This window comes from Armigeres subalbatus, chromosome 2 (genome assembly GCF_024139115.2).
Source record: "Armigeres subalbatus isolate Guangzhou_Male chromosome 2, GZ_Asu_2, whole genome shotgun sequence".
Lineage (NCBI taxonomy): Eukaryota > Metazoa > Arthropoda > Insecta > Diptera > Culicidae > Armigeres > Armigeres subalbatus.
Genome location: NC_085140.1, coordinates 399481062 through 399498959, shown reverse-complemented (window position 1 = coordinate 399498959; position 17898 = coordinate 399481062). Strand labels below are relative to the sequence as shown.

The 17898-nt window shown below is 37.1% G+C and overlaps 2 protein-coding genes and 1 long non-coding RNA gene across 5 annotated transcripts; 1 reads left to right on the top strand and 2 right to left on the bottom strand.

The window, feature by feature from the left end:
- Positions 1–985: 985 nt before the first annotated feature.
- Positions 986–2045, bottom strand: LOC134217525 (uncharacterized). The gene is made up of 4 exons (XM_062696288.1): positions 1823–2045; positions 1680–1753; positions 1414–1615; positions 986–1350 (listed from the first exon to the last, which is right to left on the bottom strand). Exons 1-4 carry the CDS (start codon positions 1941–1943, stop codon positions 1235–1237), a joined length of 513 nt encoding a protein of 170 aa, XP_062552272.1. The 5' UTR covers positions 1944–2045; the 3' UTR covers positions 986–1234.
- An 8645-nt stretch (positions 2046–10690) lies between these two features.
- LOC134217523 (uncharacterized) lies at positions 10691–12285 on the top strand. Of its 3 annotated transcripts, none has more exons than XM_062696285.1 (3): positions 10691–10932; positions 11287–11349; positions 11416–12285. In XM_062696285.1, the coding sequence occupies exons 2-3, from the start codon at positions 11302–11304 to the stop codon at positions 11962–11964; spliced, it is 597 nt and encodes a 198-aa protein (XP_062552269.1). In that variant the 5' UTR covers positions 10691–10932; positions 11287–11301; the 3' UTR covers positions 11965–12285. The 3 variants fall into 3 exon arrangements, with proteins under 3 accessions (XP_062552269.1, XP_062552268.1, XP_062552270.1); XM_062696284.1 differs by having other exon boundaries at positions 10692–10957; XM_062696286.1 differs by lacking the exon at positions 10691–10932 and adding an exon at positions 10974–10992.
- Positions 12286–13444: 1159 nt separating this feature from the next.
- On the bottom strand, positions 13445–14233 carry LOC134217522 (uncharacterized). Its single transcript, XR_009981075.1, has 3 exons — positions 14005–14233; positions 13799–13931; positions 13445–13731 (listed from the first exon to the last, which is right to left on the bottom strand). It is a non-coding gene; the product is annotated as an uncharacterized LOC134217522 (long non-coding RNA).
- Positions 14234–17898: the final 3665 nt, after the last annotated feature.

The following is a 17898-nucleotide window of genomic DNA, read 5'->3' as shown; positions in this document are numbered from 1 at the left end:
CTATGCTATTGCTGTGCTATTGCTATGCTATTGCTATGCTATTGCTATGCTATTGCTATGCTGTTCTGTTGTTATGCTATTGCTATGCTATTGCTATGCTATTGCTATGCTATTGCTATGCTATTGCTATGCTATTGCTATGCTATTGCTATGCTATTGCTATGCTATTGCTATGCTATTGCTATGCTATTGCTATGCTATTGCTATGCTATTGCTATGCTATTGCTATGCTATTGCTATGCTATTGCTATGCTATTACTATATTGCTATGCTATTGCTATGCTATTGCTATTCTATTGCTATGCTATTGCTATGCTATTGCTATGCTATTGCTATGCTATTGCTATGCTATTGCTATGCTATTGCTATGCTATTGCTATGCTATTGCTATGCTATTGCTATGCTATTGCTATGCTATTGCTATGCTTATGAATCCTCTTCTTCTTGTGAACCGTCTTTTGCTTCTTGTAGACCCTCTTTGGCGTACGGATCCTCTTCTGTTTTTGGACCCTCTTCTGTTTATGGACCCTCTTCTGCTTATGGACCCTCTTCTGCTTATGGAAACCTCTCCTGGTCCTGGATCCGTTTTGCTAATGGAATCTTTTACTTATGGACACTCTTCTTATTATGGACCCTCTTCTCCATTTATGGACATCTCCTGCTCATACACCCTCAGAACCCTCTTCTGCTTATGGACCCTTTTCGCTTATGGGCCCTCTTCTGCTTCTGAACCCTCTTCTGCTTATGGACCGTCATCAGATATGTACTCATGTAGTAGGCGTTGATCAAAAATTGCGTCATTTCAGGTTTATTATTTTGCTTCTCAGAAGAAAGCTGAACACTGAAATGCGATTAATGTCGAAGAGGAACACAGCGGATAAGATAGGATGCAACCGAGGATGTAGGAATAAAACCGCGAATCGAAGGATTCGGCATATTTAGGATGTCACATGAATGAAATGGTGAATTAAAAATATGATGCGTCTTCAATTAATAGCTCATTTATTAACTTTCCAGTACCGATTATTTGATGAATCCTATACTTCAAACATATTATTCGATTCTACGGATATCGAAATATTTGCAAAAAAAAAACAAACAAAACAAAATAGGCTCTATTTGGAGATTGTTCGCAAATTACTTGAAGCTAGAAATAACCATTTATGGAAGATCTTGAATGATTTAGCCTCCCGCCATTTAGTTTTAGAATGGACCCTAGTCTCAGGTGACCAAATTATGGCTCTTCGTTGTTGTACTGCATGACATACTTCTCCCGGTTCAGAATGTAAAGATCCTGTTTGACGGACTCAATTGTTCCGTTGATCATCCAGTTACGGAAAATCATGTAAACTGTTTTCAGGAATTTCAAGATTAGGTTTTTAATTGAAACACTATCAAATATAAATAACTTACGCGCTGTTAGGAGGATGCCAACCGAAATCAGTGCATATGCCAATTCTACCGAAATGGCTTCTTTATCGGACACGTAATGTCCGCGGCGGTAGATCTGATAGACCCGTTCCATCATTATCAATCCGACCAGCTGGATAAAGATGGCTACCGATTTCTCCACGATGTTGTACACTTTACAGATACGCAGCAGTTGGAGGTTTTTCTATTCACACAGAATGGATTAAACAGCTTGTTTATCTTTGGCGAACTGTAATCAAATTACTAACCTTCAGTATTCCGATAACCATCAAAGCCGGGAAAATCATCAGCAGTAGGATGAAGAAAATCGTCGGAGTGTACTCTGCGGAAAAGTTAATGAAATTGTAACAGCGATTCATGATACAACTAAAAATATATATAAGCCACTAACGTTCATTGTGGCATTGCCATCCGCTGCAAAATATCAACTGGTAGAGCACCACCGTAAGGTAAAACAACTTTAAACTTGCGAAAATTATTGTGCACAACTGGAAGGAATTGCCAAGACCCATCGTGGAAATAGATGCAACGGAACAGTGATTCCTTCCAAAATGTCGGTTGTATGGATAACACGCCACGAACGTTTGCGAGCTATCGAATGATCTTTCGACATGACACAGATAGGTAAGAAGCCAACTGTTTAGAAATAAAAATAATCAATAGAGATATCGATCAGATTACAGTAAACGAAGACATCGATCGTGAGTTTTTGCTATAAATGAAACGTAACTGGCATACGGGCATTAAGTATACCCTTTTGATACTCCAAAGTTCTCAAGATCCTAGATTGGATTTCACGGCAAGCTTATGGGGTGTTAGATTTCTTTCATTTATTTTCTAATATATTGCATTTGTTAGTTTGATTTTTTTTTCACAGTCTTTACTCATTTACATCAATGCAATACTTTCATCAATAAAGTAAAGCTAAATCAAATAAGGAAAAGGATACGAACTGCTAGTCGTTTCATATCATAGCAGTTGTAATGATTTTCATTTACAATTTGAAATTATTGTATTAAACTTTTGTTCACTGGCGGCGCCAGAGCTCGGGTAATAACATTTTTGTCGTAATTGATTCATTTATAATTTGAAGTCAGAACTAAAATTAGAGGCGTAAATCAGTCAAGCGATAAATCTATTTAATTTAAATTTCAGGTTGTTTCAAATATTACGAAATTTATGTTTCATTTTATCATGTATAAAATACAATGCAAATCGAAAATTATTTTAGGTATTGTCTCGGATACAATCGGAAATTTCTCCAGTAGTTCCTCGGGAATTTTCTGTAAGAAACCTTTCCAAAACTCTAGGACAAAATTTCAAGGATTTCCTCAGCAGTTTCCGAACGAATGCCTGACGGAATTTATAAAGAAATCTTTCCAGGTATTTCCGACAATCTTAAATTTCCCCAAGAATTCCTCCGAAAATTACTTCGGAGATAAATACAAAAATTCCTTTGGAAATTCTTCAGACATACTATACTACAATTCAAAGAAGCAATTCTAAGAAAATTTCTTCGGAAATTCCTTTACGAATTCTTTTACAAATTTGTTCAGAAATTCTTTTAGAAATTCCTTAGGAAATTCCTTTGAAAATTTCTTCGAAAATACCTAAAAGGAAAATGCTGACGATATTCCCCATGAATTCCCTTTTTGTGTCTTTATTAAAGAGACTTTCAGCCCGAGGCTGGCTCGTCTCCGGTCCCCATGAATACCTACAGGAATTGTTTAAACGATACCATTGGAAATCGTTTGGGAATTTGTTTAGAAATTGATTTCATAATTTCTTTAAAAAATGTTTTAAATAATGTTTTAAAAAATCCTTCAGAAATTCTTTTGAGAACTCCTCCTGGAATTCACTCTAGGAATAATTTTAACAATTTCGCCAGTAATTCATATTGACATTCGTCCATTGAATCCTCTCTGGAAAGACCTTTGTAATCTTCTCTGGAAATGCCTTAGAGACTTCCTCCAGGAAATCCTTATGAAATTGATAAGAAAATTATTTTGAGCTTTTTAGTGGAATGTTTTCACCTGTCATAAGACGAGTTTATACAATCCCATTGAATTCCACCACTTGACTCGACTTAAGTCGAGTCAAGTACGAGACACTGAAGACGGCCTTACTTTTGAGGTCGAAATACGTATCTGTCAAGATACAATGGGATTGTATAAACTCGTCTTATGACAGGCTTAGGAAATTATTATAATAAAACCATATGAAATGTCTTCCGAAATCCCTGCAGGAATTATTCCGGAAATTTTGTTGAAAGATTTTTTTTCTGATATTTTTAAAAGAATTAAAAAGGAAATACTAAAAGAAATAAAAAAGAAAGAAAAGAAAAATTTCTAAAAATTTCAAAGTAATATTTGAATGATCCCTATATATATATTGAATGAATATATGAGTGATTCCCGAAAAAAACTGAAAGGAATATCCGAAGGCCTCAAAGAATTTCAAATGGATGTTGGATGTTGGATGTTGGAATTCCTAAAAAAAATCGAAAGAATTCCTTGATCAAGTTCTGAAGAAATTTCGTAGAAACTCCAAAAAGGATTTCTTCTTAGAGTTCCGGAGAAATTTCTTTAGGACTACTGGAACAATTTCTTCAAGAAATTCCTGAAATAATTGCTGCAGCAATTTCGCAAAAATAAAAGTTCAAAGGAATTCCGACACCAGTTTCCTCATGAATTCTCCTAAGCGAATTTCGGAAGGTTTTCCTGAGACAATTTCTGTAGGTTTTTCCAAAGATTTTTCCGTAGGAATTCTGACCAAATTTCCAAAGGAATTCGTTATGGAATTTCCGAAGGAATTTTCGAAGAAAACTTGGAAGAAATTTCCGAAGAAGTTCTCAAGACGCAAGAATTCCTTAAGGATTGTGTAAAGGTTTTACTTATATAAGAATATCTTGATGCATTTCCAAAAGAATTTCTGAATATATCTCCGAAGTAATTTCCTGAGAATTAGCCGATAGAACCACAGAAGGTGGTTCCGAAGGAATTCTTGGAGGAATGAATAGAGAAAGAAAATTTCGGAAATTTCTCTATAAAACCGTTTGGAAATTTCTGAAAGAAATTCCGGCGGCATTAGTCTCCGAAGGTCTAAATGGATTTCTGTGAAAGTTGCTAATAAAAATCCGGAGGAATGCTCGAAGGAATTCCTAAAATAATTTTTGAAAGAATTTCCGTAGGGAGTTTTCCGAGAAATTTTCTTCCTGAAGTTTCCAAAGGGATTTCTTTAGAATGTACTGGCAGAATTCTTAAAATACATTCCGAAGAAATTCCCAAATCGATTTTCGAAAAAAAAAATCCTAAAGGAATTTCCAAAGGTCCTGAAGAAATTTTGGAAGGATTTCTGCCTAACAAGTTTCCGAAGGTATTCCTAAAACAATTTCCATAGGTATTGTAGGTACTGAAGAAATTCCTAAAGAATTCGTAAAGGAATTTTCGAATGAATTTTTGATTTATTCTTATAATTCCTTTTTTGAATTTTCGAAGGAATATTATAAGGAATTTCCAATCGAATTTCTGGATTCATTTCCGATGTAATTTTTGGAGGGTTTTCAGAAGAAATCCCAAGAAAATCCGAAAGAATTCTTGGAGAAATGTCTTAAGAAATTCTTGCAGAAGTTTAAGAATGTCGGAAATTCCTTCAGGATTTAATTTTCAAATTCCGGTCGGAAAATCCTTTACGAATCCTTTAAGAAATTCCATTGGAAACTCTCTCTTCGGAAATTCCTTCAGGAATACCTACGGAAATTATTTTGGGAATACTTTCGGAAATTAATTTAGGAGAAATCCTACGGAATTTTTTTTAGGAATTTCTCGGAAAGTCTAAATTATTTTCGGAAATACCTTTCCAATTTTTTTCGAAAACTCTTCCAGAAATTACTTCTTTTTTTTAGATTTTCGGATGGGATTTCATAAGGAATTGGAAGAATTTGTTTTATAAAATCTTAAAATAATTGCTGAGGCAATTCATTCAGAAAAAAATAGAGAAGTTCCTAATTCAATTTTGGCAAAAATTCCTAAAGCAATTTCCAAAGGAATTCATAAAGAAATTCATAAAAGAGTTTCTTCTAAAGAATTTTTGGAATGTTTTTCTAAAAATATTTCCGTAGGTATTCTAAATGACAAGCCTCCCGAGTGAAATTAGTTTTGGATTCCGTGAGGCTTGTCATTTAGAAATTGTTTTAGGAAAACCTTCCAAAAATTCTTAAGGGGTCGTTCAACAATGATGTCACAAGTTTTAGGGGAGGAGGGGGTCTAAGATTTTGTGACACTACATATACTAGGTATACAAAAAAGCGTGACAGTGTGGGGAGGGGGGGTCTAGAAATCTCAAAAAGTAGTGGACGTCATATTTGAATCGCCCCTAAGAAGAAATCCTTTTATAAATTTCTTTACAAATTGCTTTGGGAATTTCAGCCAAAATAGAATTAGGAACTTCTCCAATTTTTTTTTTGTTAATGAATTGTCTCAGCAATTATTTTAAAATTATATAAAACAATTTTTTCCAAGAAATCCCATCGAAAAATCTAGAAAAAAAAATTGGAATTCCCTGGCAATTTCATTCATTAATTTGGTGGGTCACGTGCCCCATCAGCTTCTCGATAAGTTTCTTCAATTTTGTTTATCTTGGAATGCTATAATAGAGAAATGTTCTCCCAATTTTATTCTGAATGATCCTTTATGATTTCTGATGACTTTCTTCTTAGATTTTGTATTAAAATGGGACAGAAGATCTCTAACGAGTTTTTTCATAAGGTTCTCCAAGCTTTTTCTTTCCTGGAGTTTATCAAAAGATTTGTTTAGAAGCAAAAACACTGAAGAATCTGCAGGAATACGTTTGCAGAAATTCCACTTGAAAGCATTCAAAGGAATCTCCAACATGTTTTAATAGATTCATTTTTATCACATATTCGCGCTTTTGAAATGTAAATTCCATAAGATGTTTTCGCTTTTGAAATTTCTTCTTCAGAGTGTCCTATCAAAGCCCATCCAAGCAGGTATTGCTTAAATTGCTTTAGATTTTGTTACGATTAATCTCAGTGATTCGCAACATTCTTGAATACGATGTAAATATCTGCGAATGTTTTATCAAGAAGTACATATCTGAACATGTTCCATCTGGGATTTATACACCTCTTAAAAACTGACACGTGACAGTGGGAAACTCATTATAACCTTATGTGTCACCAACTTTTCATAGAGAACTTTTTCGACGTACCTACTTCTGTAAATTGTTTTGTAAAGCATCGATGTTGTTTGATTTTTGTTGAAGAAACGCATGGTGTGATGTTAGTAGAGCAATAAAATGAAATGCAATAAAAGTGCTTAAACATGGGATCTTGCATCACCGAACACCATTTGAGAAGTTCAAATCGCAATGCGAATAACGATTCTACTTCTTGTTCTACTCGAACTATTATTTCAAGACGTTTAACTTTTTCCGCAAACAGCTCAAGACAAAGAAGACAGTTCGTTCGATAGGCTATATAGAGCCTCCCCCCCCCCCCAACTCCCTCAACATTTAGATTAGCTACGCTACAGTATACGGCTGTAAAATTCTCCTACCTGAAGAGTCAAAATAAAATTATAACACCCATGGGCAAAAAAGCGTTCTGGTTACGACGGCGTCATTGGTCATTGAGAGAAACTCGCATTGTACTCCTCTTGAATGGGGGAGGTTCCTTCATCAGTGCTGCCACCTGGAAAAGTTTAGAGAAAAAGTAGAACAATGGAAATTTGACATGGCATGATATAGAAAATGAGAATTAAAATGTCTCTAGAACGTTATAGAAATTTTTTTGTCAAACAATTTTTAGTTTGTGGGGTTAGAAATTCAACAATCTTAAGCATTAACTGCTTATTCGAAAAAAATATAAAAATCGAGATTTCATGTCTATTTTGTGTGCTTTTCAAATACTAGCCCCGTAAACCAAGATTTTTCTGAGAAACGTCCTTAATTTTTGTTTTATAACATTGTTGGGAGGAGGAAGTTTTGCCGCAGGAGTGGATGGAAGGTGTCGTGTGTCCCATCTACAAAAAGGGCGATAAGCTGGATTGTAGCAACTACCGTGCAATCACATTGCTGAACGCCGCCTACAAGGTACTCTCCCAAATTTTATGCCGTCGACTAGCACCAACTGCAAGGGAGTTCGTGGGGCAGTACCAGGCGGGTTTTATGGGCGAACGCTCCACCACGGACCAGGTGTTCGCCATTCGCCAAGTACTGCAGAAATGCCGCGAATACAACGTGCCCACACATCATCTATTCATCGACTTCAAAGCCGCATATGATACAATCGATCGGGACCAGCTATGGCAGCTAATGCACGAACACGGTTTTCCGGATAAACTGACACGGTTGATCAAAGCGACGATGGATCGAGTGATGTGCGTAGTTCGAGTTTCAGGGGCATTCTCGAGTCCCTTCGAAACCCGCAGAGGGTTACGGCAAGGTGATGGTCTTTCGTGTTTGCTATTCAACATCGCTTTGGAAGGGGTAATACGAAGAGCAGGGATTAACACGAGTGGTACAATTTTCAATAAGTCCGTCCAGCTATTTGGTTTCGCCGACGACATAGATATTATGGCACGTAACTTTGAGAAGATGGAGGAAGCCTACATCAGACTGAAGAGGAAGCTACGCGGATCGGACTAGTCATCAACACGTCGAAGACGAAGTACATGATAGGAAGAGGTTCAAGAGAAGACAATGTGAGCCACCCACCGCGAGTTTGCATCGGTGGTGACGAAATCGAGGTGGTAGAAGAATTTGTGTACTTGGGCTCACTGGTGACTGCCGAAAATGACACCAGCAGAGAAATTCGGAGACGCATAGTGGCTGGAAATCGTACGTACTTTGGACTCCTCAAGACGCCCCGATCGAATAGAGTTCGCCGCCGTACCAAACTGACAATCTACAAAACGCTAATTAGACCGGTAGTCCTCTACGGACACGAGACCTGGACGATGCTCGTGGAGGACCAACGCGCACTTGGAGTTTTCGAAAGGAAAGTGCTGCGTACCATCTATGGTGGGGTGCAGATGGCGGACGGTACGTGGAGGAGGCGAATGAACCACGAATTGCATCAGCTGGACGAGCATCAGCTGGCATCAGCCCGGACGACTGCGATGGGCCGGGCACGTAGCCAGAATGTCGGACAGTAACCCGGTGAAAATGGTTCTCGACAACGATCCGACGGGCACAAGAAGGCAAGGTGCGCAGCGGGCAAGGTGGATCGATCAGGTGGAAGATGACTTGCGGACCCTCCGTAGACTGCGTGGTTGGCGACGTGTAGCCATGGACCGAGCCGAATGGAGAAGACTCTTATATACCGCACAGGCCACTTCGGCCTTAGTCTGATTAAATAATAAATAATAATAACAAAAATATACTTCATTTCCTATACCACACGGTGTAAAATTTCAATGATGCTACTTTTTCTCTCGATGACAGCTGGTGGTCTTCTCCTCCCCTATAGTAGAGGGCGGGGGTGGAAAGCATTTCAATATTTTAATAGCCCCTCTCCCCCTAGAATTTGAAAAGTTAGTTAGCAGTGATATCCATTTTCAACATATAGCATAATGAATTACTGAAAAAGTTTGACGACAAAAGAGTTATCTCGCATATTCACCGTATCATAATGAAATTAGTGGAAGACAAATGAGCTTGTTTCTCATTTCTGAGAAAGATTCCTGTGTGGCAGTCAAATTGCACTTGGTGTTAATTATGAAAAAGCAATATCTAATTTATTTGAAAGCATCAAAGTAAGCTTGATACGAACAACAACGGAGAAGCAATCCTGATAATTCGCCAGCAGTCAAAAACATGTGGTCAACCATCACGGACTGGAGTGACAGTTTTCCTGCAGATTCCTCGTTCGAAGTCGTTCGAAGATTTGTTTCAGAATCGTTCGGAGCTGTTCGGAGATTTGCCTTGGAGTTCCTTGACGATTTTGTCAGAATACTTCGACGTTTTGATTCAGTATCCCTTGAATATTTAATTCGGAGTATCTCGACGTTTGGCCTCGGAATCCTTCAATGACTTGCTTCAGAATCCCTCGACGATTGGAATCCCTCTGACGATTTGTTTCGAAATACCTCGACGAATTGCTTTGGAATCATTTGACGATTCACTTCAGAATATATCGACGGTTAGCTTCGGAATTCCTCGAAGATTTGCTTCAACATCCCTGGAGGGTTCCCTTTGAAATCACTAGAGGATTCTTTACGGAATCCCTGGAGGATTAATTCAGAGTCCCTCGACGATTTGCTTCGGAATCCCTCGACAGATTGTTTCGGAGTCCTTCTAATTACGGAATTACTGGAGGTTTATCGACAGAATCTCTGGAACATTCCCGTTGGAACTCCTGGAACATTCCCGTCGGAATTCCTGGAATGCTCCCGTCGGAATTCGTGGAGGATTTCATTCGGAATCTCTAGAAGATTCTAGAAGAAGAAGGTGGATTGTCATTCGAATCCTTGAAGGTTCTCTTCGGTATGCATGTTGGATTACCGTCGAAATCTCTGGAGATTCCCGTCAACGTGTCCGTTTTACCCCATCATGATCCTATTTATCAAAAAATCTAATCTATAAATCTCAATCTAATTTTGAGATAAAGTATCAATTCAAACCTTACACAATATTTATTTACATTTACAGAAAATATTAGGTAATTATTCAAGATCATGATCTTCTAAATGAAAGACTATTTCAAGGATATTTTGGAGAATACTTCAAATAGACTTTGTTGAATTATTTAATCAAAATATAATATCCAATACGTCTTGAATAGCAAAAAAACATGCCTTACGACATTCATGTTCTACCACTATCTAAAAAACTTGCAGATGTTGTCTTTCGCGCTATTAATTTAATCTAATCCTACTTATTATATACAAATCGAGATTTTAACATGACCATTTCAAATGAATGAGACTCGTTTTATCGCAAATAACGCAGAATCATTTCACTTAGATTATCGCAAGCAAAGAATTGGGGTGCAAATTGTTTTGTTTCTCAATTTTGTGATTTTTTTTCTCTATAATAGTGAGCACGCAGGGATAGCTGCAAAAAGCGTTCGTTTTGCGAACGTAATCAATATGGGAGCAAGTTATTGACAATAGAACAAATGCCATATTGGAATGCATTCCATTTTCCCTTTTTGTTTTATGCAAGTTTTATTATACCCATCGTGATCCAATATATCGTTTATCGTGGTTTATCGGTCGTCAGAATGATAGTTCTTGCTTGGCTTGCTTGCGGTCACAGCAGCTCACAACAGTTGGCATTACCCGTTGGCAACAGTTAATTACCAAAGGTGGAAATTGTTCCTGCGTTATCTACGTACTAAAAGGCAGAAAAGTGTTTTTTTGCTAAAATGTTAAAATTCGTATCGTACAGTGAATAAAAATGTATAAATTCGAACAGTATAGGAGTTGATAATTCATTTGAATACCACGTGTGCTGCTTTTTTTGTGTTGTATATTTGAGGTTTGTTAGTTTTCATTGATTAGGTGTAAGTATAAATAAAACGAATAAGGCGTTATACATGTATGTATGAACTTTACTTTTAATTTTGAATGCCAAGATTTGCATTATTGCGTGCTCGTTTTAAAGACTGTGAATTTCGTAACAAGCAAATAGAACTCAGTGAAACCAATATCGCTCGATTAATTGTGAAGTGTATGTACAGTATGTACGGGATATGCGCAGAGCCAGGCTATAACTTTTATTTAACGTAGTTTCTGTATCTGCTAAGTGTGTGTGTGCAAACAAATTCCTTACTTTTTATTTTACAGTTCTTATTATACCTTATTTCAACTAACTTTTTATTTCCTAATTCAGGTTATTTCTTCACATATGGATTGCTCGGTTTGTGCACATTATTGCCAACAATACAATTTCAAGGTTCAATCATGCACAAAATCTATCAAGTATCCTAGGCCTAACACATAGAACTAAATATCATTGCAGCCAGTGACCATTGAAACCATCATGCCAGCGCCTGCACCAGGACTTTTCAGCTCCTCTGACGAAGAAATACCTTTCGTCGAGCGTTTAACGAGCATCAACACCAGCACACCGCTCATCGCGTCGGACAGCAGCGATAAGGACAGTAGTGACGCCACCAGCAGTGACGAAGATGTTCAGGTGAAAAATATGCTGGATAGGGTGCTAGAGGCTGTTCGAAATTCGCCAGGCGAGAATCTAGAGAAGGGAGTCTCCATACACAAGATCAAGCGTTACCTAAAACTCCACTATCAGGTACGTAAGGTCGAAATGAGCACACAACTGAAACCCGCCATGGAAGCGGCCCTCAAAAGAAAGCTTCTGATCAAGCTCACGGGGAACAACAGGGTGATGGTTGGTTCGGTGAAGTTGAATCCTGACCTGGACAAACCGGCGAAAGAGTCGAACGAGCCTGCCGCCGTTCCGGAGAATAGTAGAGCCGTCAAGAAACGCAAAGCCGAGGCAGACGATGTAATAATCGCCAAGAAGGGTAAGAAGCGGATGAAAGCTTAGAAATGGGAGTGATATTATGTTCTATTGTTGTTGAATCAATGTTGTTGAATCTCCCTGAAAGCATCCGAGCGATGCTTATTTGAGGAGGGTTATTTGTTATTTTTTTTCTTCAGTTAGTTACATATTAGATTTTTCTTGATAAAATTAATATCGTAAACTACTTATTATTAATAGATTCCGTGTGAAAATTGTAATTAATTGATCATTTGGCAATTGTTTTTAAAAAAAAACATCAGTTTACTTTCAAACGAGACAGTTATTATATCCGAATACACTTGTATGGACAATACGTGAAAAAATAAATTCTAGAGATGAAAAGTTCGATTCTTGGTCTTATTATTATTATTACTTTTTTCAATTGTGAAATATAAAACAACAGCAAGTTCATTTGTGAACGCATAGAAATAAATTAAAAGCTACGAAATATTTACATATTTTATGTACTAGAGAGCCTATACATACTTACAAATATTAAAATTGTAGGTATATTGAATAAACTTTCAACCCTTATGTTACAGAACATGTAATCCAGAGCTCGACAAACTCCTTTTTTACTCATGAAAAGGTTAAAATTTTATAAATACAAGCGGAAACCATTTTTATTTTTATATATTTATATATATATATATATATATATATATATATATATATATATATAATGGAGAAGTTGTAAGTAAAAATTTGGTATAATTTTATCGTTTTGAGTTTTCGCTTGGTTTTCATCGCTTTTGTTTCTTTTTCTTTCGTTCCAGAGAGCGAGTAATGGCGCTTAAACCTACACGAAAATAAATTTCCTTAACAAATGCATTCAGCAAAACACATACTTTTTTGCCATTGTGTTTTCTTAATGAACTGTATGCATTATTGGGATGAAAGCTATTAGATACCCCATAATATAATCATAATACAAAACTTATACATTTCATGTCAATTCTGAATACTCAATATTAGATTTCTAATATTCTCAATCCAGTTGAAAACCGGAATTGGGGGATAGCGAAGTTGGATTTTTCTCACAATCCGTACGTTAAACCTTACTTCGGAAGTGGTGCGCTGTTTTAATATCGCGAAGCGCTATTCAGCGCACCACTTCCGAAGTTAGGTTTAACGTACGGCTTGTGATAAAAATCCAACTTCGCTAGCCCCTAATTTCCGGTTTCAACTGGATTGAGTATAACATCCATGCGGTTGTCGCATGAACGAAAAGATATTTTAGTTACTAGATAAAGATTGTCGCTGTCGTCGCTGTCCGGAACATCTTTTGCTGACGAGGATAGGGGAGCTAAATGTCAAAGAAGGAAAATCCATACGATTTGACAGCTTGGTACCCAACATGTTCCGGACAGCAGAACAAAGGGAACCGAAGCGACAATCTTTATCTAGTAACTAAAATATCTTTTCATGAACGTCATAAGAAAAATAATAATAAAATGATTAAATTCGTTAATGCTTTCCATTTGCGTTGTTTATAGTTCAATATTTTTCCACGTTTTCTAGATACATAAATAAAATCAACAACTTGAATGTGGTTATACATTTATTACTCTTTAAGCCCCAAACTAGGCTCCAAACGCAATTCAGTGGAACGGCGACAGAAACTGTCAATCCTGCCGTTTCCGTTGCCGTTCTGCTGTATTGCGTGGGAGGTTTTATGATCACTTTCCAAATTATCCGCGAATGATGTTGAAGAAGTGGGTGAAGCTGCTGGCTAATCTGCATGTTCACCATATTGTCATTTTCCCTTCTTTGAGCAAACGTTTGTGAACCCTGAAATAAAAATAATTCAATCATTAAATATTTACTTTGCACATAATGATGAACACTATTGCCTCACCTTTCTTGGTTAGCGGTAGCGAAAATCGGCCGATGCGCTGAGATGGTTGCTCCGGAAGCTCCTTGTGTTTATTGCCGGTAAATCCTACATATTTTCACCGAAAAGGCACAGCTGCTGATTGACTTGATATACTCTGTAAATACAAATATTATTATCAAATAGATTAGATTGCCAAAAGTAAGGAAGTAATTAATGAGAACACTTACCGAAATCATTCAAGCGCCATGTTTTTCTTCAAATCCAATCCGTAACGAAAGTATAAGTTTAGCTGAATACATTTTTGCCATTAAGCAAAACTTATACTTTCTATTGCTTTATGGAATACTTCATATGAACACGCTAAATACATCATATTCAAATATGATATTAAAATCATTTCACGAGTTATGAAATTTATGTTTATCTGCGCAATAATGAATATAAATCAAATCTAATGAATAAAATAATTAGATTTTTTTACGTGTAGGCATATATGTACACTGATGTACATAAGTATTTGTCATAGTTTCATAGTAATCTATCTGAATTTATGCGAATACTTATGCCCATCAGTGTATAAGCCAGGGCACTAGACTAAAAACTGTGTCCCATCCCAAGACGTCGACGACCCATGGAGTGTACATTAATCTTCTTAGCAAAGTCACTTCCAACGATTCGTCAATCATCTTTCCCCCTGAATGTGAAACGGTTGGTACGGCTGTCCCCGTTTCTTCCTTTCGTAGATTCAAAACTATTCGTTGATCATGTTATTTAGTACACAGGATTTTGTTTTTACACGATTTTTTTTTTGTTCGAATTTTTGATCGTGTGACTTGAATTTGCCACCAAAATCTTTGCAACATGTTTCAAAAAATCCTATAAATAATTCAAAGAAAAATCACATGGTAATTAATATGCTGCAAATATTAATGCAGACCTGGGTGGTGCGGATAGAATCGATTTGGTTGTCAAACTGAAGCCAAAATTTTCTATTGTGCCGGAGCCAAACATTGAAGATTGTGGTTATGTTCGTTTCTGATCTAATATTGAGAAGTATTGTTATTTTTTTGGGTAAAAATAAAAATAAATTTTGTTGAAGTTTTGTATTCTTTGTAACAAATATTCTCACATTATATTTCGAGTGGAAAATTAGTGGGAATGCAACTAAAAAGCACTCGTCACGAAATTTCAAGAGATTCAGCAGCTGATTGGAGCATGAATGTATGTAAACAATCGTAAAGTCATGTAGAGTCTAGCGCATTTGTGCGCTTTCATGCAGCGTGGAAAGAGAAATTCGAAGAGCGGGAAATGTTTGACAGTCAAGTAACTGCAAAATAATTTGGTTTATGGGAGTGATTTCAAAATATCCCTCTGCTCGCTTGAGCGCAGAAAAGCGGCTCTATCCGCAGTACCCAGATGCAGACAAGAAAATGCTCGGGAATACAACCGACATTTCCAGGATGCTTTTCAATACTGGCTGTACATGTGCTAAGACAAGACAAGACAAGCGGAAACCATTTTTCGAACAAAAAATATATTATTGAAACACAGCGTCAAATCGGGTCATTTTTTTACCCCCCATTTTATCACGTTTTCAATCCGATTTTGTTATCGATTTTGATCTGATTTCCGATGCTTCCGAAACAATTTCAAAAATTTTTATATCCATATTGCCAGAGTTTATTTTGATTGAGTTGATGGCCACTTTAGGCCCTACGGGAACCTGTTTTCGGAATAACCGTTCCAGGATCAAATCATCACGACCGTAGTTAAGTTATAAAGGGTGTACGGAATCAAATTGCATTACTTAGAACTACTCGCCAAAAATAAGGTTTTTAACAGATTGGCATGAATTTTTCTAGGGATTGTAGATAATCCAGCTTTCCACGCTCGGTAATGGCGGCTTGCTGCTGTGTAAAAATCAATCGGTCACTGTACTGTTTGACACTAGCTGGAGGAAAGCTCACTGGCGTTCCTAGCTGACTGATTGTTGACGGAAGATGTCGTCATTTTGAAGTGAGCCAAAGCGGAATATTTAATAGTTTCAAACACAGTTGGTAAGTAATTTAGAAATAACTAATACAATTGTAAATTGTTAATTGACTGATTTTATTTTTAGCTGCGGAATCGTAAAACGAAGTGTCTGGTCAGCGAGAGATTGAGGGCAAATTTAAAAATTTTGTGCCATAACCCCTAGCAAAAATCAAGAGATATTCGTAAAAATGGACATCATGAATTACCGCAACCGGATCGGAAATATGCCTCAACAAGCTGGCCGCAATCCGGCAACCATATTGGACGACGGTAGGTCTGCATTATTCGCTGAGTACGATCGGAGATCTGCCGTAGCAATGGAGTCCGCGGAATCGCGCCGGATTCAACATCCAACGGGAATGGACATCATAAATCTGCTAGTTTGCTGTAGTTCTATTAGATAAGGCGATCAAATAATGGTATGAACTCGGAACATAATGTAAACCACAAATCTGATTCGAAACAATAAATAAAAAGTTTGTTACAAAAAATATGCAATTATTCATGGTTTTTTATCCCCTAACGGTTTTTGCATTATCTTTCAAGCTTTTGCGTTATCGTCTGCTAAATACTCCGTATATATGTTGTCTTCTCATTCGGCTATTGGATGATTCTCATTCGGATGCTCATCATCGGCTGCAAAATTCTGCCGTATGAACATCATCCGAGATGTGACTGACATTCGTTAAGGGGCGGGAGTGAATCAGTTTTCAGTCCCTTTTAGGGTGAAGTCTCGGGTGAAGTTTTTGTTCAGTGTGGGTGAGGGGAAGGGAAAAAAGGCCTTTTCGCCAGTGAGATTTCCTCCAGCTAGTGTCAAAAAGTACAGTGACTGATTGATTTTTACACACCGACTAGCCGCCATTACCGAGCGTGGAAAGCTGGATACAATATGTAAGCTAGATACATACGTTTGATTTGACAGTGTTACAATGAATGAAAAAATATTTATTCTGTACTAGTTGACCCGGCAGACGTTGTCCTGCATAGTAGGCGAAAATGTGCGTTGAGAACTACCCATGCGAAATTTCCATACGAATCTTTATTTTACGATTTACTAAACTTTACTAATAATTTTTGCATGAGAAAATATCATATAAACCCGTCGGGAACTATAACGAACTTAACTGCTGAAGGAATTGAGGAAATCCATCCAGCTGAAAGATATTTTAGTTACTAGATAAAGATTGTCGCTTCGGTTCCCTTTGTTCTGCTGTCCGAAACATGTGTGGTACATACCTGTCAAATCGTACACACAAAAAAAATAGTTGGTAGAAGTCAAAGAAACGTTAGTAAAATTCTGGGTGGTGCGGATAGAATCGATTTGGTTGTCAAACTGAAGCCAAAATTTTCTATTGTGCCGGAGCCAAACATTGAAGATTGTGGTTATGTTCGTTTCTGATCTAATATTGAGAAGTATTGTTATTTTTTTGGGTAAAAATAAAAATAAATTTTGTTGAAGTTTTGTATTCTTTGTAACAAATATTCTCACATTATATTTCGAGTGGAAAATTAGTGGGAATGCAACTAAAAAGCACTCGTCACGAAATTTCAAGAGATTCAGCAGCTGATTGGAGCATGAATGTATGTAAACAATCGTAAAGTCATGTAGAGTCTAGCGCATTTGTGCGCTTTCATGCAGCGTGGAAAGAGAAATTCGAAGAGCGGGAAATGTTTGACAGTCAAGTAACTGCAAAATAATTTGGTTTATGGGAGTGATTTCAAAATATCCCTCTGCTCGCTTGAGCGCAGAAAAGCGGCTCTATCCGCAGTACCCAGGTAAAATTAAGAAAATGAGTTAGTGATTTTCAGTAGAAAGTACAGTAGCCGTTCGATAACTGCAAAATGTTTACTTTTCAGTTAACGAATGCCGTTCGATAACTGCAACTCATTCTAGACGTCAAACGGTTGTCAATCGACGTCAGATGCAATAAAAGTGCATCTAAATGTGCAGCGCAATGCAGCTGTCATTGAGTTTGACATCAGTTCGAAGTTTAGCGATCCGATAACTGCAAAACTGTTGCAACTATCGAATTGCAGTTAAAAAGCATTGCAGTTAAATGACTTGCAGTTATCGAACGTCAACTGTA